Source organism: Talpa europaea (genome assembly GCF_964194135.1).
Source record: "Talpa europaea genome assembly, chromosome: 2".
Classification (NCBI taxonomy): domain Eukaryota; kingdom Metazoa; phylum Chordata; class Mammalia; order Eulipotyphla; family Talpidae; genus Talpa; species Talpa europaea.
In genome coordinates, this window is record NC_140068.1 from 85301569 (window position 1) to 85324618 (window position 23050).

Sequence of the window (23050 nt, forward strand, 5' to 3'; positions counted from 1 at the left end):
CTTTCTCTCTAGCGCCCTTAGTGTTATGTGAGAATTGGTTGACTGCATTTCAGCCTTACTTTTTAAATACCACCAAAAGGCTGATAATTTCAGGAGATATCTTATAAACAGGATCTATCTACCTGAGCTTTAAGCAAATAAGTTGCATTTTTTATATGCTGAGATTCTTGAGAACTAGAGACAAATCCAAGTTGTAACAGAATATGTATCAAAGCAAATATATTTGTTTTCATGAAAATTCAGAGTCTGTGGCTGTCAGGAAGTCCTTTGCATGTCAAGTGAAGTGCTAACCAATGAACACACGTCCAACGATGGGACACTGACAGAAGGTTGCGTTCTTCCTTGAAATTCAAACATCATATCAACTTGATTTTTCTCATCCTCTCGGCAAGAAAAGGTACATAACTTCCTTTAATACTAGGGAAACTCAAAGTGTTTATTCATAAATCTTCATTCACCTCATCCCATTAATTTACAGTATGTGCACTTTAACAACATAAAAGTGAATTATCACATCTTAAATGTAAATACTGACATAACAGGTTAAATATATTTCTTTATCACTAGGTATGTATGTATTCTTCCATATTCCTTATTGTCTACTTGGTGTCTGAGATGTTGTCTCTCTCTGGTACTTCTCTCAGCAGACTCTTCAGCATAGAATAGCATCTCAAAGGTCAAATCTTCTTGCCCAGGGTTAGTACTTGTTCAGGGTTTGATTCTTCTTTAGGAAATTCTGTGCTGGGTGTCTCATGGGGTGGCACTGTGTGATCCAACCAAATTGTTTTGAAGCAAAAGAGGAGTCAAGGAGAACTCAGGTTTCCAGGGAAAAATAAAGTGCTCCCCTATGAATCACAGTCTCTGTGGAGTAAGATGTCTTCCTAAAGAGGTAGAAATAACAGGGGGTGTGTGTGTTGCAGATGCCCATATTTCAATAATGACCACTGTATCTTTAAGGGCTTCATCTTTAAGGATTTAAAATGGATTGACTCCACTCATCTCTCTGATTTTTTCATAAGTAAGCCAGAACACCAGTGACCAAGGGGTCTGAAAGATTAACCAAAGAAGTTAGTGCGTATTTCAAAGTAATTATAAGTATTCCACATATTTGTATACACATCCTTGAATGACAAAATCATTTTGAGTTCACTTAAGTTGAAAACAAAAAATATTTTATCAGATTTCTCTGAACAATTTATCATAGGAAGCAAAGGTAGTGATATCCGTATTTTACAGGTGAAGACACTAAGGCTTAGCAATCAAATGCCTGTTTGCATGTTATGGCGCTAAATCACAGACGTCTGACTTGTTGCCGGGATTCCTTTTGCTGAACCATTATTGGTTAAAAGATTAGACTCAGTATTCCTGAATTCTACGTTAGGATTCTCTACATGTAGCTTGTACATGGAACACTTAGCAAGGAAGAGTTAGCACTGAAGAATTTGAAAGGAAGATGATTATTGAGAGTTCGGTAATGAAACCAACCTTGATATATCATAAAATGAATGTAAAAATCCATATTAAATAGAAAAGAACTTCTAGCTCAGAAAGACTTGACTAACTTAAATGAAGTTACCTTTACTGTAAGGAATTATGAGAGGGTGGGGAGATTATGTAGCAAAAGTAGATATACATTCTAGAAACACAAAGGGAAATAACAGGGTAAATGCAATATAACCATCAGAGAAAAGGTGTCTTGAATCCACTTCCTGTCGGTTTTAGAGACATAACCTTAAGAATTAATTTGCTAAATGTTTTTGGTTAGAGTCTGAAATGCAATATTTATGTTATGTTACATGGTTTGGAAATAAACTCAACATGTTATTTCGGTAGACTGAAAATTTACTAAATAATGGTTTTAGGAAAAAATACGTCTTGGTCAGTTAAATGCATGAAGACATAGACAAAATAAAGAATAGGAAACTAATGATACCATGTTCTTGTGACACACAAAATGAAGTGAGCCAAGGATAAAACAGCAATCAGATTAAGGAGCAAAGGTCTTAGTTAAGAATGGACTAAACAATCATTTCTAATGATGTGTTTGAAGAACTAATGGCTATGATAAATACACTTCTCCCTCAAGTTAATGATCTAGCAACCAAAGTATATGTAAATGCAATATTAATCAGGGGGCCTCCCCGGTGGCGCAGCAGGTTGAATGCCATGCTGTGGCTGTGAAGCTGTCTGCAGCCTCTGCAGTGCAGGTTCGACTACTGGCTGGCCAGGGAAAAACCCACATAGCACGGCAGACCTCTCCTGCCTCACCCACTGCTCCCTTCAGTAGTGTCTTTGGTCTGTCTGCCTGTTCTGCTCCCCGCTGTGTCTCTGGTGAATTTTCTCATCCACCCGCGCCTCTGACTGTACCCCAGTTCTTGTATAAATCAATAAATCTTTAAAAAAAGAAATATTAATTAGGGATTTAATGAAGTAAGGTCCTACTTGGTGGAAAGGATTGCTATTGAGTTTGGTTTAGAACGTAAAGAGGCAGATCATATAGCCATATAACATGGGTGATATATAAATGTGGTATATTGAGTCTCTGTGCACTTGGGAATAGTGCTTGTTCTTTCCTCTCTAGCACAGATGTACCTCTGGAAATAATCCAAGTGTATGTGAACCAATGTTGTCTTCTCTAGTCTGCCTGTTGCCATAACTGCTGGGAAAAGCAGTGTCTTTCTCCTATTACTGTGGAACAAAACACCTAAGGGCTCTTAGGTTGACATTCATAATTACTAAGTTTACAAATAACTCTTCCTATTATTCAGTTGTCATCAAGCAACTTTATGACTATTAACTTGGCTTCCTCTATAGTTTGAATTCAGGAGGAAGCAGGCTGCCCAGAGGACTTCATTCTGGATCACTTCCCAAGTGTGTTTCTCAATGTGAAAAAGCTGATGATGTGGTCCAATCATCAGTTTCATGGAGTTCAGCTGAAGTGAATCTGTATTTACAAGGCCAGATTTTTTTTGGAAGAGCTCATGCATGGGTCAGCATTCTAAAGTCAGGCTCATGCACTAGGGCAAATCAACAGGGCAATGACACCCTGGTCATCTTTGGTGATTAGCCAGCCTTTCATTTTAAAAGCCAGACTCTTCTTTCAAAACTTCTATAACTAGCTGCAGAAACTTAAGAAACTCTGTGTACTGTGTTAGGACCATGGGTTTAGAATTGAACAGACCTGCAGTCACTTCCCAGGTCTGCCACACACTAGCTATTGGAACTTGAGCAACTTTCTTATAGTTTGAGCCCTGATTTTTCTTAGCTGAAAAATTAGGCTAACACCACCTATTTTACTAGGTTCTTGTAAGACTTAAAAAAAAATAATGTGTAAAGAGATGAACACAGTGCTTATCACATATTAAGTGCTCTTTTTTGACATTTATACTTTCTGAGTCTAATATATAAATAAAATGGGTCAGATTAAGAGGTTTCAATATCCCTTTGTACTTGGATAGTATTCCTGCCCCATCCTGAAACTAGAAATATAGAAGTTCTATTTCCTGCTTTCCTTTCCCTTACCTTCTACATATAATCAATCACTAAGTACTGCGGCACTAACCATAATGGTCCCAAAATCTATCATAATCTTTCCATGTATAAAATCATCTCCTGGCTGGAATACTGCCAAGCTTTCCTTTCTTGCACCCTGGTTTTCACTGGATCTTCTATATTGTCACCAAAGTAATCATATCCCCAGACAAATCTTAGTATATAACTTCCATGTTTAAGTGCTGCTTGTTAGCTATCGAGTTACAGTGGAACCACTAAACCTGGCCCATAAAGTCCATCTCAACCTGGTCCTTCAGTATTTGCTAGAATTCTTCCCACCACTTTCCCTCTGAGGACCTACTCTCCAGTCACACTGAGTTTTCTGCAGTTCTTCAAACACATGTCTTGATGCTTACGCTCATATTGCTCTCTCATGCGCTTGCTGACAAACGCCCACTGATTCTTTAAAACTGAGAGCAAATATCACCTCTCTGCAGCCACTTCACAGTGCTCTTTACATAAATCCATATTCACTCCACTATCTTTGTTCCCCCAGTGTTTTGTTTATACCACTGGAACAATATTTACACAGACTTCTTGGTGAAGATTATATCCTTTGGAGCCAACTACCTGGATCTGGTGTCTTGATTCCACTAGTAAATAATTGCCTAACCTGGCCAGGTTATTTTGACTCTTTAAATTTTTGTTTCCTCTTCTATGAACTAAAAAAAGGGATATAATAGTAAACTCCTAAATAGATTATTGAGAGAGCTCAGTGAGTTAAACCATAAAAATGACTCGCACAACATTGACCAATATACCAATGATTTAGTAATATTAGCTTTGTTATTCCTGTAATTTTAATTACTCATTTGTCTATCTTTTATATCACATTATAAGATCCTCTAGTATTAAAAACAATAAACATTGTATTCCCTAATGTTACTAGCTCTTACGAAGCAGTATCTGGTTCATACAGACCAAATCAAATTTTCCTTTTCAGTAAGAAATATTCAGGGATATGAGATAATTCAAGCTATAATGGAGATGATCAAAATAGTGTTTCACAACTTGAATATACTTTTGTATCATTATTGCCAATGGCTTTTAATTGGCGTTCTGTGTTAATGGACAGATACTTACTATCATTTGGTGATGCCATTTATTCCCAGAACTTTAGTTACCTATATGTATATAATGACCTATATCTGAACCGTGCTCAAATAACATGTCTAAAACTAAACTTATGATCCTACCTCAAGATCTTCTTCCCTGCAAATGATCTCTATTTTAGGAAATAATATCTGTTTCTAAGAACTGGAATCTTGGAATAAAGGTCCATTTTCCTATCCAGTCATATTTTTGTTTGTTTTCATTCTACTAATTATTTTTTTTAATCTCCTTCTGTCTATATTCCAAGCTGCTATTATCTCTTATCTATTTCTACTCCCAACCCACATGGCAGCCAGAAAAATCTTTCTATAAATGCTTATCATTGAGACCATGTCCCTCACTCTTATGTGTCATCAGGTTTTTCTAGAACTGGACTCAGCTTCTTTCTGTCCTCCTCACTCTATGCCCCACTCCTCCAGGTCTCAATACTTGGCTTCCCAGATTTCCTTCAATTCTTTGAACTCATAATGTTCTATGCCTAGTGCATTTATTCCCTCTACCTGAAATGTTCTTGTCTACCCTTCTCACCCAAATCCTACTGATATTTAAGTCTTAATTCAAAAGTTCTTTCTCCAAAGATGGTTTCTTATTCTCGTACTAGCCTAAATTACTTGCTATATTTTCATAGCACCGTGCACTTTTCTCCTACGTCTCATCATTTGTAGGTACTTGTTCAACGTTTGTCCTCACAGAAAGAGAGTGTGGGGCTTTTCGGAGTACAGGACTTTGCATGAAGTAGGTGCTCAATTAATATTATCCTAATGTGTAAGGTGTTGATTGCTTAGCTATGTAAACCCACAACTTATTTATGCTTTCAAATATTTTCTAACTTACGAAATACTTGAGTGCCTTTTTATATTTGTTATGTTAATTAAATAGGTCTAACTAGTTCTACATCTTAGTTTACTTCAGTAAAAAATAACATTCAAACCAAATAAAAATGACTTAATGCTTTCTTACTAAGCATAGCTTTGTAGTAATAAGTATTAATGAGTAATGAAACATTTGTCATCAGAGTAACATACTGTTTAAAACAGTAACATTTTAATAGGCATGATCTCTAGTATAAAATCTGTATGCCTGTTCTAAACTACAATATTTTACCTAAACAGATGACTAAAGACTTTACAATGCAGAAAATGTACCCACTGACTTTATAACAACAGAATATCAACCTATTCATTTTTGGATATAATGACCTTTATTGACCTTCAGTCTGCCAAGAAAGTTAAAAGAAAACAAAAAGAGATATAAAAAAGAAAACTGGTCTGGGGGCGGTCCATGCCGAAAAACAGCAATGATAAGTGAAAATATTTACATCTTGAAAGTGATTCAGAACAAAGGAAACAAAAAAAAAAAAAAAGAAGGAAAAGCCTAACTTTACCATTCGTAGCCAAGATGGGATAAAGCCTTTATACAGACTCATGAATCCTTCTCCTTGAACAGCCTGAATCAAGCAATCTGTTGATGATTTATATAAAAGTCCCCTAAAAAAGAAGCAATACAGTTTTGTTAAATATTGTATGTGTAAATAGATGTAGGAATAAAATATAAATAAACATTAATAGTGAAAGTTAAATACTTTCTGCTTGTCTAGAACAAATATTTTTGGTTCTGTATATATAGATAATACAGTTTGAGTTTAAAGATATTTTCAAGCTTTTCTGATTCATCCCATCCTTAGCTTTATACTTAGCATTCACTCCACATGACCCTTCCAGAGAAAACATACTATTTTATTTAATCAGATTCTCCATGTTACCTGTGAGTCACAAGCCTCTGAAGAAAGTGCTTTGTAAATTCTCAGCAGAGTATGTTTTCAAAAACTCTTTGAAAATAATCAAGTCACAATAAATAACCTGTGTCCAAATAATATAATCATAAAATTAGCTTATTTCCCCAAAGGCACAGTACTTTTCTATCAGACAGAGTGGGTAATTGCATTAAAACAATCTTCTATTTGAATGAATACATGAACACAAATATATTTCATATCAAAACAAATATAGGGAATCATCTTTAAAGAACAATATTATTGCAGACATTCAAGTATAGAATACTGAAGTTTTTCTATCTACCTTCCTTGTTTATCTCGTGGTTGATTCATTATTCGGCTCTTGATGACATCAGCTGGTGTTCCCAAAATAGAAGCTACCAGTCCAGAACAAAAACTATAGATACAAATAAATGAAATTGAAAGATGTTCTATTTCACTTTCTAAATTTTAGGAAAAGGGAATTTAATATTTAGAAAGAGTGGGATACTAAATATTTTACTGCAATATTCTTTATAATGCTCTTTCAGCTTAAACATAAGTGCTAAATTAATTCATTAAAGAGGCAGGAAAAAACCAAAAAGAATGTTAGTCAACAAATACATACTGAACATCTACTGATATCAAGCTCTCTTTTAGGCCTTGAACAAAACAGGTAAGATCCTGCTCTTGGTACTTGCTCTTTGTTTGGGGAAAGACAGAAGGGTCCTGAATATTTCAGATGCTAATAAGTACTATGAAAAAAATAAAATGAGGTAAGATAGGAAGTAACTAGGTGATAGGCAGTCCTGCTCTCAGGTGAGACAGCAAAACAGATTGACTGGTAAGAAGGAAACATCTGTGTGAAGACCTGGAGGAAGAGTGTTGCAAATAGAAGGAATAGCACATCAAATGCCCTGAATCAGGAATATTCTTGGTGAGATTAAGAGACAGAAAACAGTCAACACAGCTGTAGCATCCTGAAGGAGTAAGAGTCCAACCAGATGAAAGAAGAAAGGACAGGCAGAGATCAGCCAATGAAAGTTACTTAAGGAGTTTGATTTTATTCAAGATGTGAAGGGAAGTCACTGAGGAATTTTGAGCTGGGTAGACAGGTAATTTGATTGACTTTTTTTTTTTAAGATTTTTTTATTTATACAAGAACTGGAGTATAGGCCAGAGCCATGGAAGGATGAGAGAATTCATCAGAGTCAGAGTGGGGAGCAGAACAGGCAGACTGACTGAAAACACTGCTAAGGAGAGCAGCAGGCGAGACAGGAGAGGTCTGCTGCGCCATGTGGGCATCTCCCTGGCAAGCCGGGAATCGAACCCATGCTGCAGAGGCTGCGGACAGCCTCACAGTGCTGTGCTTAACCGGCTGTACTGTTAGGGGGAAAAGGATGTCCTAAAGCTAATTCCATACAGGCTTTGTGGACTCCACCCCCACTCCAGACCAAAGCCATCAGGACATTGGGAAAGACCAATCCCATCACCACCAAAGGGAAGGTTGCTGGAACCTGAGGGTGGGGTTAAGCAGCCAGGTTTGGTATAAAACCAGACACGTGGGCTTTGGGGGGGGTTCCCTTTTTGGCTCTCCGCCAGCTCGCAGCGCTAGGCCAGCTCTGAGAGTGCCTTTGGGTTTCCAGGTCGGCGGATCAGGTAGGACGCATTAAAGATTTTATTTCCCTATTTTCTCCCTGAGTTGTACATTTCCTCATTTCCCTTTCCCTTGTAAATAAACCTTTTATTAACCTTTTGTGTGTGCCTGTAGTGGGGTATTAATAAGTCCCTTTTTAAGCGTGTGGGTGAGGACCCACAGCCAGGCAACCCGTTTAATATCGGGGTTGCTCCGTAACAGTTCCACCAGGGAGGCCCAATTTGATTAACATTTTAACAAAACAAAAAAATTCAGTGGTAGAGCTCAATAATGAATCAAATCATCTCATTTTTTAAAAGCCTAAATTACAGAGAAATAAGATGAGGTTATTTCAAATTTGGACTGGAACACGGCAGTGTCCTTTTGAAAAAGGCAGATGTATTCAATGCAATAGTATATCCTTGGCAGAGTTACATGTGCTGGGAAATCTACAAATCTTAGGTTAGAAGTGTGGTCTGGGTTGAAGGACAATGAAAAAGAAACAGGGAGAATGTCACTAGGACAAACCTGAATATCCTGTTCCCTGAATACATCAAAAGCAGGACAGACAAGCATCTTGAAAGATAAGTATAGCTCATAAGATGACTTGACTGGGTAGAATTGGGAAGAAAGTCTCAGGCAGAGCAAACAGCATGAGCAAAGACAGTGGAGGAAAGGAAGGCAGGGCAGGTACAGAGGTCTATTGGGTTGGGAGTAAAAAGTGGAAGGAGGCCAAAAATCTTATTTTCTTAGTGGAAGAGAAGGCTGAACTATTGACTAGGGAAAGAACACTATAGCCTGTAAACATATCTGGGTGAGAAATGGGAAAGGATGGTGAGGAAATTCATTAAAAAAATTACCCCAGCAGCAATAAAGGTAACACTTATTTTAAAAGAAGAGGAATTGGAAAAAAATACTTTAGGAATATTAATATCAACATAAAATTAGGAATCATTTATATCTAAATATATACACAAATACATCTATTTCCATAATTGATTTAATACTATAAATACACTTTTGGGGTTGTCAAATAGCATAAAGGATTTTTTTGTTAATTATACTGGATATTTTTATTTAAAATTTTTTTTCTATTGAGGTAACATCGTTTTACAATACTATATATGATTCAGAAATATAGGATCCCACCTCTTCAGATGTATGTTACCACACCTCACCCACCATTGGGCACCCATAGTCCTCCACCATAATCTACTGTGACCGCCCCCCACACCCAGCTTTGTTCTCTACCCCATGTTCCCAGTGGTAGCCTGTTTCACCAATTATATAGGGTTTGTTTTCTTTTCCTTTTGAAAGCAGGATTAGAAGCTAAATAAAATCACAATAATATTAAGGACACTAGACATCTATAAAGTAATTCATTCTGATGGATAATTTTAAATTGCATTACAAAGAAATTAAGCACTATTCCTTCCTGGGATACTCTTCTTCCTGTCTCTGTCAAGAGATATAGCCCTTCAAAAAATGTATCTAATTTTATTTCCTTTGTAGTTCCTTCTAAGTGCTTTTTCCCTTCCTTCTTTAAATTTTACAGTAACTAGTCACTTTCTTTTAGCATTTACCGTACATGCTTTTATATCTGTCTTGTTTTGGTAACTCTTTAGGAAAGAGTTGTAACCACTGAATGGTTTTGCATGGCACCTTTAAGATAAAATATGCTTTTTAACATATCTGTAGAATTGAGTTAGAGAATCAATCATCAGGAGCTAACCCTGAAATAGCACTATCAGGATGCAAATATTTGGGGAAGTTATATCTGAAGAAACAAGAAGTTATAATTTATGCCAAATTCAGAAGAAAAGGTGCTATAGAAAAAACAAGTCAAACTAAAACTATTACTTACCTTGATAAACCATGTGTCACGATATTGTCCTCAAGTGGTGTATTCAAGACCAAGTAGTGTTTCACTGTATCATAAGTGGTTAAATCTAGCAGTAGAAAGAAAAAGAACAATTAAATATTCATTAATTCAACAATGAATATCTTTTGTGTCAAGAACATGCTAGGCTTCAGGCAGGAATGTGTTCAGGAATGAAAGACAGCATTCTTGTTGTCGAGCAGAGAACAGCAGAGCTACAGATGGAGGGGAAGGAAAAGAGGAAGAGAGACATACTCAGTTATGTCATTTGGACATCTGAATGCATCTATGTCTAAATCAGCTCAGCCCCAGCAAGGGTCAGAGAAAGGCAGAGTCCAGATGATGGAGAGTTATCAGAAGCCAGGGCAGGGTTTTGGGGAGAGTGACCTGGATTACTGTTTACCAGGATCACTTTGGCTGGGGTTCTGTCAAGAGCAGACTATAGGGAGGTGAGCTATATTAGCTATGAGATTATTGTAGTTATTCTGGTGAGAAAGATGATACCTTGGATAAGGGAGTTGTAGCACACTGGTCAGAATCTGGATGTTTTGAAGGCAGGATCAACAGGATTAGCCTGCAGATTGAACATGGAGTGAAAGGAATCAAAGATGACTGTGAGGTTCTGATCTTGAATAGTTTGAAGGACAGAGCTGACATTTGGAGATGCTGGAAATGAGAACATTTTTAATGATATGCACTGAAACTATTTGCTCAGAGTTGTTTTGAGGCAAATAGCTGTGGGTTAGATATGGGGAAAGCAGCCAGGAAGCATTTGGAGTAGTCTAGTAGGAGGAGGTAAGTAATATTTGGACAAAGAAGTGGCTCTAGGGATGAAGAGAAGTGAATGAATTTGAGATTTATCTTGGAGATAGAATTGAATGAACTTGGTCACTGTACATAAGGAGTTAAGTGAAAAGAGACAAAAATCATGCCTTGGTTTCTGGATTGTGCAACTGAAAGGATGGTTATACCATAGTTGGAATTGAGAGGAAGAGAGAAGGAAGTGGTTTAATGAATGATTTTAATTTTTATTTTAATTTTAATGAATGATTTTACACATTCAGAGTGATAAAATATTTGAAATAACCGAAAGAAGATGCTGAGTAAATAGCTGGAAGAGAAATCTGAATTGCAGTATATTTTGAAGCAATGAATTGAGAAACTACAACCAGAAAGGTTTCCTGACAACCAAAATATCCACCGATGATGTATTGGACATGGATGGATTGAAATAGCAAAATAGAATTACTTCCTTGGATGTTTAAATGATACATGACTATGACCTGCAAAAAATGCTGTTTATCAGTTTCTTAGAATCATATAATTTTGAATTTAGGATTATTTATTAACTCATCCAATTTATTCGACTACATATAAGGGGCTGGGAAAATAAAGATGATTATAACAGAGCCCTTGCTTTCAGGGAGCTCACATTCTAGGGGAGACAGACCACAGTAGAAGGCAATGGAATGAAGTATAACCAATAACAGAGATAAGCAAAGGGAACTACAGAAACACATAGAAGTGCATCTAATACAATGTGACTAGTCATGGGTAGTTATGGGAACTATAGGAAAAATAAGGTGGAGTGGAGAAGTTCTGCAGAAGAAAAGTAAACAGAAGAGGAAAGAGGTCAAAAATACAGAGGTGAATAACAGCTTGGTATGTGCAGACAGTTCACATGACTTTCCGCTTCTCTCCAGAATCAATGAATTACTCAATTCTGTGAAGGTACAGGTTGTATTATACAGACCTTCTATGTTAGGGTATTTTCATTTTATTCTGTGAGTGATGAACAATCAGTGAAGGGTTCTAAGGATACCAATAACATGATCAGATCTGCATTCTAGATAAATCACCCTGGACACTGGGTATACATTTGAGGACAGAGGAGGAGACCAGTTAAATGGTTATAACAATAGTCTAGTTGAGAGGTTTTTATAGTCAATAATACAAGTCATTTTATGTTCATTTTAAGGATACTAAGTAGAAGGTGTTGGCGGGAAGGGGAGACATTTTGAAGAAAAATTAAGTAGATAAAGATATCAGTGACTGAATATTGGAAGTGAGAGACAGGGACGAATCACAGAAACATTCAGCCTGGGGTGCCAGGCTGTACAAAATGGATTATACAGTAATTGGAGAAGAATTACTGGGCAGGGCTTAGGGGGAGTTGGGACAGTCAAGATTTAAAGACTATCACATGATACATAGGCCAGTTTGACTCTCAGAGGAAGGTGTAGGCTAGAGAGAAGATCAAACTATAGTTTGTTTGTTTGAGGAATTTCTTTTCCCATATCACTACAGAATAAAGTGAAAAGACTCCATGGGAAATCTTCAAGTATGGTATTACAACATAAAGAAAGACTTATTTATTATTAAAATAAAAAAACATTTTTTCATTTCTCCCAATGCAAGTACTAACAATTACTAAGGACTTTTCCAAATTCAATTCTGAATTTCCATTACCTCCCATATTCACCAGTGCTGCTCGTTGTACATTGGGTACCCAGCCTGCCCAAAGTCCACGTATTCCTCCTTCAGCTAAAATTTTTGCAAATGCATGATGTACACCACGAAATCTAAAGAAAACAATATGAAATGTCAACATTGTATACACTCCTCTACATGGACTGCAATTGGATGAGCCTTACCTATACTGTTAAAGATTTGGAATAACATGACATTTATTCAGAATTATTAGAAAGTAATCCACATAAGCCTAATTTCTAGAGAAACCTAAAAATCCTTTAGAAAAAAAGGCTGACATTTAATGTGAACAATTTTTATGGAAATGTTTATAATCTCTCTGTAATGTTCTTCTCAGATTATTAAACATTAAAACTCACTTCTTGATATTTTGTATCATTAGTGCACATATTAATTATAAGAGAAACAGTGGCCATCAGACTTCTAGATTCATCTTACTAGTACTGTGGTAGATGCAGATTTTGGAATTTCACCAAATAATAATAAAAAAATTGATCCTCACATAATCTCATAAAAGAAATGAAAATTTTAGGCCAAAAAAGTAGTAAGGGCAATCTCATAATAATTTAAAATGGAGTACTTTTAGCTTTGTAAAAATTTATTGTTTTGCTTGTTTTTCTGTTCCCAAATGAAAAATGGTTCTGAACCATTAACCAAACCTGGAAACCTCTGTATAAAATAAAAGCCTGGATTTTTTATAGTCAGAAACACCTGCAGTCAAAGGTCACCTTTTACCAATATACTAGCCATGTAGCTACTATGCAGTTTTTTTACGCTCTGAGTCCTGTGACACATCTATTGGGCATCATGATTCACTATTATGCTCAAGAAAGATAGTCATTGGACTACAATTTATCACGCACTTATTGTCAGACTTTTAATTTATTTATTTTCTATTGAGGTAACACTGATTTACATTGTTGTTTGTATTTTGGAAGTATAGGATCATCCCCTCCTGGTGATGTTACCATAGCACTCCCACCACCAAAGTAACCGTAGTCCACCACCATAGTCCATTGTGTTCCCCCATCTCGTCCACCCCACCCTACTCTAAATGTCTTGGTTCTATAGTCTGTTTTCAAGGGCTAGGTTTTCAGTTTGCCTTCATCTGACCCTTTGTCTGGTTTCTCTATATTCCACATGTAAGTGACACCATCTGATAGTTGTCTTTCTCCTTCTGGGGTTAGACTGTGTGTGTGTGTGTGTGTGTGTGTATGACTTTTATATATATATATATGTATAAATACATGTTTTTTCTCAAAAACACTATATAAATATGTATTATTATTCCAGTTTACATCTGAGAAAACTGAGGTTCAGAGTGGAGAAGTCACTTGGCTATAATTATAAAACTCAAATATGGTAAAGGCTGAATTTGAATCCCAGGTTGTCTAATCTCAGTTTCATGTTCTTTACAATGATATTAAATGCTTCTCACTACTACCTCAAACCAAAATTATCCAACAAAGAGAGTGGGAAAAATGAGGTTGTTAATTAAAACCAAGATATTTCTGGATCTAGTGGTAGTTCTCTCCATGTCACTTTTCCCTGCTACTTAGCAATTAGAAGTTGTTACAAGATGACAAAATGAACCCTGGGGTTCTGTAAACTACTAGGTTAGACATAGTACTCTCTCTCTCTGTCACATGTTTTCTCCCTGCTGAAGGACAACCGGGTGGCCTGAACTTCCATGGCCCAACCTCATTTTCCACTGAGTCAGCTATAAGCAGAATAAAGAGCAGTGTTCATGGTGAACTCTCAAAGGAGGTCCCAGACCCTTCTCCCTAAAGTATTTGGAGGCGCAGACCCCTTTGTACTCAGCTTAAAGCATCTTGCATAATTCTTCCTTTCAGGAAAAAGTATGTCTATTTGTAAGATTTTGTCCCTTTCCCAAGGGAACCTGGCTAACTAGAACATGAGCCCCTTTGAGAAAGGTAAACTTTGATAATATAGGGTGATGCAATAGGAAGATTTTATATCAGTCTTTTGGGAATTATAATGTGACATCTACAGAAGATGAATTATAATGCTGTATAACTGAAAACTATATAAGGTTATAAACCATCATTATTTTAATAAACATTTAATTGAGGCTATCAGAGGGAAGGGGAAGGAGGGAAGCAAAGGGGCAGGGGACCCAAAGAACTATGGTAGAGGATTACAGGTGCCTTGGTTGTGGTGTGGTATGGTAACAAAGTTCTTAAGTATGAAGCCATACCTATTCTTCTAAATCATATACAGTGTTGTAAACCAATATTGCCTCAAAAAGTAATGCAATTTTTTAGTAAAATTAAATATGCATTAAAGAAGTTAAAAAAAGGGAAGAAACAGACTAGAAATGTTAGGTGTCTTCCACAACCAAGTCACAATGACAAAATTGGGATGCACACCTGGGAAAATTTTAATTTTCAGAGACTTATGTCATACTAGAATAGGAAGCAAGTCTAGCTATTTGGAGGAAAGGAGCACAGTCATATGCACAGATAGAGCTTGTTAGAGAACATATACACCTTATCAGAAAAGGTTCAGCTTAGCTCTTCTCTTAATGAATATAACTTCCAAATAAAGAGTCAGAATTAATGTTATGACTGAATGGTGTTTACAGAAATACATGTCATTGAGTAAATGTTCAAAATATGATGATAGTAAAGGGGAAAGTAGAGGTATCTATTCACTGGCAAACTTACCGCAAAGGTTTTCCTTCAAGTTTCCTTTTCCCTTCCATTTGCATCTGAACCTTCACTAGGTCAGTAGGATTGGCTAAAAATTGACCAACAACACCAGCCATCATCCCGCCGATGACTGATTTCCTATTTATAAAAGGAGATACCCTTTTTAAATGTTACCATTAATTTCACAAATTCTGTAGTAAATGAATACCAAGTCAGTACAGCCCTTCCATAAGATTTAAGACAAGGTGAAGGGTAGAACCAAACAAATCCCAGAGAAAAGTAGATTGCTTATTTATTGATGGGAAGGTTAAAAGACCACAAGAAGTTGAAATTCAAATATGAAGTTTCAGGGAATTACATGACCTGACATTCAAAGGAAGAACAGTTTCTTCAAAGATATAAACATCTGAACTGCTAAATTTAATTGATGATTAATTCTGACCATATGGGAATAAAACAAATATAGATAAAATCAATCTATCAGATAAAGGCTGGTAAGTCAAATTTTATAAACTAATATTTCAGTAGTCTTCTAAAGAAGGGGGGTTGAAAACTTTCCTCTCTTCTAAGAAACTCTATCCCTGGATTTTTTTCTTCTTTTTGCCTGCTAGAGTCAATAATGACCATGTCTAGAGTACTAAACATGCTTAATCCATCCTCTTCTCTCCATTCCTGCTTCTCTTGTACAGGTAACCATCTTTTACCTAGATTACTGCAGTAGAATCTTGGGGGGCTTTTTCTTTCCTTTTACTCCTTTTACAATTTTTGAAGAGCTACAAATAGGTATTGACTAAAAAGAGTCTCCTTATCCCCAACTCCCCTCCTCTGAAGCAATCACGATTACTAGTTTCTTATCCTTTTTATAGAGATAAAAATAACACATTCACAGCATGTATACCATGTCAGGCACTGTTTTAAGCTTTTTTAAAAAATCACTTAATTCTCCTATCAACCCCATGACAGTAGTTAGTACCCCTGGTTTTTCCTCTCTAAAGATGAGAAACTGAGGCATAAAACAGTCAAGTCATGTAACTAATGAGTAGTATTGTCAAGATTTAACTCCAGGGCCTCCCTGGTGGCGCAGCCGTTGAGCGCTGGGTTGCGAAGCTGCCTGTAGCCTCTGCAGCACCGGTTCAACCCCCTGGCTGCTCCCCAGCCACCGGAGGAGGGTTCCACATGGCGCGCAGACCTCTCCTGCCGCCCGCTGCTCCCCTCAGCAGTGTGCTTCGTCAGTCTGCCTGTTCTGTTCCCTGCTCTGTCTCTGGTGAATTCTCTCACCCTCCTGTGCCTCTGACTGTACCCAGTGCTTGTATAAACAAACAAACAAACAAACAAACAAACAAACAAATAAATAAATCTTTAAAAAAAAAAGATTTAACTCCAGGCAGTCCCGCTGCAGAGCCCATAATCTTAAACACTACGCACAATTAGTAGTTTGTACACACACACTCACTTATATGTATATCTTTGCAAAATATAGAATGTCAGATTATATACTGTTCTGCATTTTGATTTTCTTCCTGATAATATATCTTAAAGTTTATCCCTGTTAGTTCATTTAGAGTGAAAAATAATTCATTGTAAGAATAATTTCAAAGGATTCCATTTTATGGAGCTATATATATATATATATATATATATATATAGTTTATATAAACAGCATAACTGTTTCTCCTCACAATGGCGAGCCTCTGTAATTGTTTCATGATTGTCATTGTTCAGGCAACTGTCTCTATTACTATGAGCTCATTGATGGCAGGGGCCATGTCTTTTTCATTATATAGATAGCCTCAGCATTAAAACAGAATTGACACACTAATCACTCACTAGATACCTACTGACTAAATGAATTGTTCTGACTGGGTCAAAGGACATCAAGCCAATCTGCCCTGAGAGTTGATTTGAAAGTGAAATATACATTTTTCAACCCCTTAGCTAACCCTTTCCCATCTGGAGGGAATTAGAAAAAGGAATAATAATCTATTCTGTCACTTCTTCTAAAAACCAATTAGAATAGCTTAGTACATTACAACTTTTTGAAAAACAGGACCAGGAGGTTATACCTGAAACATGAAATTCTGCTTATTGTCTTTTTCTTATAGTTGTGACTTGGATTATTTTTTTTAACACAGAGAAGATGTTACTGATATATTTATATGTTAGGCATATAAAACCTTCCTCATTCTTTAAAAGCTATGTTATACTTTCCTATATATATGTCATATATATATATATATAGGATATATGTTTCCAAATTGATAGTTATATAATTTTTTAAAAAATGGCTATTATCAACACTACTAAGGAAATATGTTTGTGTGTGTATGTGTGTGTGTGTGTGTATGTATCAACATAAGTATGACTGAATGGTTATAAAAGAGTTTCTGAATGAAAGGATTACACATTTAATGTTTTACACGTACTTTATTGTACCAAAAAGGTATTAGTAACATATTCTTATTAACAGTTTAATGGTTAGAAGATAGTATCATTTCCTTGATTAATGGTGAGGTTGGATATTTCTATAGGTTTGCAATATTTATGTTTCCTACTTTATGCATTGTCTGTTGTTATCTTTTTCCAATTTTTCCTTTGTGTTCTTATTTTTTAATTGATTTATAGGAGTCATGTATATATTATTTACAATAACCTATTTTTCTCTGTTCCTTCTATACATCTACATTCATCATTTCATTTAACCTACAAAGGAAAAGCCTATTTTCACTAATTCTGTAGCTGATGAAAGGAAGATAAAAAGGGTGCAGAAGTTAATGGGTTATACAGAAGATCAGGAAGTTAAGTGCATCGCTGTCTGACTCTAAATCCAAGAGTTTCTCAGTAGAAAGAGAAATAAAGAAGATGCTTTGTAAAATTCCTTTAATGTTAAATAATATATATAACCAACCATTATATATGTTTATGTGCTTGTGCATTTGTATATAATGTATAGTTAATACTAATTTATTTGGACTTACACTGTAATTATTTTAAGCCTATACCTTGGTCATTTTGACACACATAACTACATACAATGGATAAACATTAAAGTCTTATGAGCAATGGTATATTGTTTTCAAAACAAAACTTACCAAAGAGGATAATGCTTATCATCACTTTTGCCAAATACAACTTCACGGAGATGTTCATATGTAACCATTCTACCTCCAGAGTACACTGTATAAAACAAATTATGAAAATAGTGAAGTCAGTTGTAGGTTTAATAAAATAACAGGACATTCTGACCTGACCTAGTTGCTTTCTATAGCTGTGTCTTTCTGTCATGGACTTCTTGATGTCTCTCCAAATGCAGCAAACCTTTTTAAGCCTCAGACCTTCTCCTTTCACTGCTTTGCTAAATACTCCTAATATTTCAAGAACTTGCTCATAAAGCGTGTTTTCTAGAAAGTGTTCTCTGACCTTTTCTCCAATGTCCTAGGCAGTGGCCATGTTTCTCCTCTATTCCCCCAAACCACCCAGGCATTCATCTGATATGGAATTTGTCATATTAATCAGAGGCTAGTTTGATTTTCTTGCTCATCTGTCCATCAAATCATGAGTTTTCAAGGTAGATTTTATCTTTTCATTATTCACTATGCCTTAGGACAGAGGTTGGTACCTGGCAGGAATTTTTGTTTAATAGATACGCACAACTTCATTGGATAATTTTTTATATTAAGGTAACGTAATATATTGAGGTTATTTTCAGTCCAGTATCAAACATATATGAATCTTAGCAGTAAAATCCTGGATAGCCAATAAAAGTGAAAAGTAATAAAACACAAAATAAAAATGGGAAGCAAAGGAAAAAATATTTTAGAAGAATAGAAAATAAGTCATTTAAATCAGTATAATATCTATATAGAGCTGGTCTTAATATTTCAGGAAGTTTTTGGGCAGGGAATATTCAATTCCCAAGAAAATAACAGTCTCTATATACACTTCTGGATAGTTCTTGATTGACTGAAATCTTAAAAATACATCAGTAAATATCGTATCAGCAGTTTCCTGATCTAGGGTCCCTGTATACTTGAAGAAATATAAGAAAACATTTGTGTGCCACACCTGTCCTACCTCCTTTTGAAGCCAAGTTTATGTTCTCCTGTCTATAAGCTATAAACTCAACTTTAGTTTTTATGAGTGCCACGTTGGAAGCAGAGTGGAAAAGTATACTCATTTATCTATAATGTAGTTAACAGTTTTTACTCTTTTAGGGTGACTAAAGTCTCACATTGCTAGATAGTAGCCTGGAGAACTGAGGCAGAAACCTGCTATGATGTACCACTCTGAAGTCAGAGTTGGAATAGTTGTCTTAGGTATCTTTCACCTGGTCTGTAATGTATACTACAGAGACCGGTAAGCTTCAGCAATGGAGTGAAATGTAGTTTTATTTTCAAAGAACAGAAAAAAAAATTGTGTTTAACATTTCTGAAGTGGAGAAAAATGTCAAATTCTTTTTTAAATTTCGAACATACAGAAAATTTGAGAAAGTAATGTCATTCCCTCTATAACTGTTTAACAATTGTTAACACATTTACTTGATTTATTTTGCTTATTTTAAAGTATGTTACAGAAGGCATGAGAGTTCATCCCTAAATACTTTTTATATTTTTTTCTAAAATGTAAGCAATAATACCTTATTATTAGTAGCTAATTTTCTTCTAAGAGACTATATATTCATTTATCATATTAGTAGGTAAAACTGGCTGGTTTTTGACATAGCTAAACAGAAAAGTAGAGGAGACAAACTTACCAGCTAGAATCAAGATAAATACCTACGTGTCTGTAAATGGCGGGTGTCACTCCTTGCCAAAGCTTTAGAAAGCCTTCCTCTTGGACAATCCCTAAGGCTGTGCGCACCATGCCCCTATAGGGAGTCGATCCTCTTGTACTGTCTCCCAACCGAGCAAGGGCAGCTTCTCCTTGCATTTGGAGTCGAGTTTTTGTAAGATCGAGGGGAAAGGTTGCTAGCAAAATAAAAACAAAGTGTGTGGGGGGAGAACCCACAACATTCAGAGAAATTTTTTAAAAATCCAAAGTCATAGGACTAGTATTTTGTCTACAATATCAGTAATTCCCAAATTTAGAATACTTCAGAAAAAGGCAGGGAAACTGTTAAAAAATTATATTTCCTAGCCCCATGCCTATGGATTCACAAGAGTTGGTGTGGGTTTTGAAATCACTTGAGTCTTATTCACTACCAAATTTAAGAGTCACTGTACCAGAGAACCCCGGGTGCTTTTTATTCAAAAATTTCCATCTGAGATATACTTTAGTTCTTAACTTTTGCTTTCTAATGGCAGTAATTTCAGATATCCATAGTCTGTGATCTCCCCTCAAATGTAGCCGTGATTGTTTAAGATCCAACATGACTTTTAGAATACTGTATCCTTTATGGTAAGGTCTTAGTGAATGCCAGATGAAGCTGAATTATATGATTTCATAGGTGATGTTCACATGTAAATGAACATATTCACATGTAAATGATGTTCACTGGCCTAATGTTATCAGATATAGAAGATGCAATATGAAGGTTGTACTATATCATCTTTCATATACAAGGACAGCATGACCAATATTCTTTGAATTATAGAGATGTTTATCCAGCAATGATGTGTTTATGCATGATCTCCTGATAAGTACCAACTGCACTGGAAAATGTTTTCTTATGGTTACATTCTTGAATTAGAGATAGCCCTTTTTACCTTGCAGCAGAATGATGCTAACTGGCCCACATAAGGAAGATCAAGACACAGTGCCCTGAGTAACTGAAATAACCAGATTCAGGTAAGTTCATGAACATTGTTGACATTACATAAGTTTTTTCAATGACTACCATCTGATACAAAATCATAGCGTTGTGTTTTCAAAGAGAAAACAGGGGCAGGGATTTAAATCTTACCACTGGGTCTTTGGAAAGGTTAATATCTTGCTGATATAGTTTCCCCAAGACAGAAATGGTTTGCATACAGACAATTCAAGCAATACTTTATTGACATATGAAACCTGAAAATTTTAAGATATAGAAGCATCTATCTTAGTAGAGATTAAGCCTCCCAAAATAATTTTGGTTTTCTTGCTGGTTATGTAAATAATGCTTCAGGTTCTCATCCTGAATTTTACTGTACTTATAATCAAACCATATTTTAGCTTCCCTGCCTCATAGCCTCCCACCCTGTCCCCATCCAGTTCTCCATGAATGTTTAACAGAAAAGGAACTTTTGTAAAAAGTTTCATTGTCAAAGGGAGAAACCGCAGTTAAAAAAACAAAAAACAAAAACAATAGCCTGGAAATATATCTCTAAGCATTCTGGATTCTGCCTTAAGTTTTTTTTTTTTTTTTTTAAGTTGATGGACTGTATTTAAATAGAAACAATGAATAATAACAATTCTTGGTTTCCTATAGGAGAAAAAGAGATAGAGAGTCCAAGGGGCAACAACGACTGAGGAGCACAAAGGGCAATATAGCAGATCACGTGGTGACCCCAATGGGATGCAAAATATACTCAGAAGGCAAACTAACATTTATAAATGATCGCACATCAGAGCTGATTTTTATAGGTTTTTATAATGTCATACATTTTCTCTGACTAGCTTAGGCAGATATCACTGTCCATCTTCAGTATTCCTATGATACATAATAATACCATCTTTATAATAAGTAGTCTATCTCCCTACCAGCCTGTAAGATCAGGGCTAGGGGCTTTCCAACTGTATCTCCGCCGTCCTAATCCTGTAATAATTACAACAGTGTCACAGTTAATTGGTTCCTGGGGGTTAGCATTGATACAGTATTGGCTTTCCAGACTACTGCAAGATAAATGCAGTAGAGATGAGTTAAACTCAGAAAGGCCAAGTAACTGGCAGATGTTAAACAGCTGCTCAGTAAATGATAAGCTAATAATTGGAAGCCTCACGAGGTGGGTCCACAGCTTGGACCCAAAAGACAGTGATCTCATGTCGGTCTGCGCGAATATCAATCACAAAGAGACTCTCAATAAGGAGGAAAAGTTGAGTGTGCTTCTCAAAGGTCATCCTCACGCAAGGCAAGTGATTCCTCTCCTGACAGCTCGGGAAGCCTCTCAAAGTATACATCCAAGCAGTCTCACACCTCTGCGGGAGGCGATACTGGAAAGAAAAGACCTCGGTGACCTCCCCTCCCGCCTCCCCACGAAGCGGGGCTCGCCCCCACCCTGCCACCTCTGCCGGACAGGTGCGGAAGAAGCGGGCGCCACCTTGGCGGGCTGCGCACACCGGGGACGCGAGTCCGCCCGCCCGTCCCCCACCCCTGCGCGGCGCCGCGAAGACTCGCGGGGGAGGCCCGGGCGTGGGCGCTGGGTACCTAGCTCGGCCACGGTAGCCGCGCAGCCCGACAGTAGGAACTTGCTGGCTCCGGGCCATCTCTGGGCGAGCGGCAAAAGCCTCTCCTCGTCCTCGGGGACCGACATTCGGCAGCAGGGCAGGACGACAACGCACCCCTTCCGCCCGAGTCCGCGGCTGGCCTGCCCCCCTGCTAGGCCGGCCCCTCCTCAACCCACTAGAGGTGGGGCGGCGACCATGGCCCTCCCTCGGCTCCGCCAGGCGTGCCCGGCACACCCGCAACCTTCCTAGCAGCCCCAGGCTTCAAAGGTCCAGCTGACAGAAAGCAGAAAAACAACGCGGGGCCCCCGAGGCTTCTGGGAAATGTAGTCCGCTGGGCGCCGCGCCTCTCGGGCCGCTTTATCTGATTGGCTACGTGCGACCCCGGGCTCCATGGCAACAGCCCCCGCTCGCCCCGTCCAGCCTTCCACGTCCACCCCTGCTGGGTGCAGTGCCAGCGCGCTCTCGGTCCCGGGTGGCCAGGGCTTGAAAGAGAAGTGGAGGTGGGAGGGAGTGATGGTGCAAAAGTCACCTAAAAATTGGGGCGGGAAAGGCGGTTACAGTTCAGGCAAACTAATTGCACAAGTTGCAACTCGGAG

General features: G+C 37.2%; 1 protein-coding gene across 2 annotated transcripts; it reads right to left on the minus strand.

The window, feature by feature from the left end:
- Window positions 1–975: 975 nt before the first annotated feature.
- Window positions 976–22540, minus strand: SLC25A27 (solute carrier family 25 member 27; the record flags this gene model as incomplete). Of its 2 annotated transcripts, XM_084228136.1 has the most annotated exons (9): window positions 976–1047; window positions 6050–6152; window positions 6744–6836; window positions 9919–10003; window positions 12403–12515; window positions 15111–15233; window positions 18185–18269; window positions 19868–20059; window positions 22435–22540. In XM_084228136.1, the coding sequence occupies 9 exons, from the start codon at window positions 22538–22540 to the stop codon at window positions 976–978; spliced, it is 972 nt and encodes a 323-aa protein (XP_084084262.1). The 2 variants fall into 2 exon arrangements, with proteins under 2 accessions (XP_084084262.1, XP_084084261.1); XM_084228135.1 differs by lacking the exon at window positions 976–1047 and having other exon boundaries at window positions 5805–6152.
- Window positions 22541–23050: the final 510 nt, after the last annotated feature.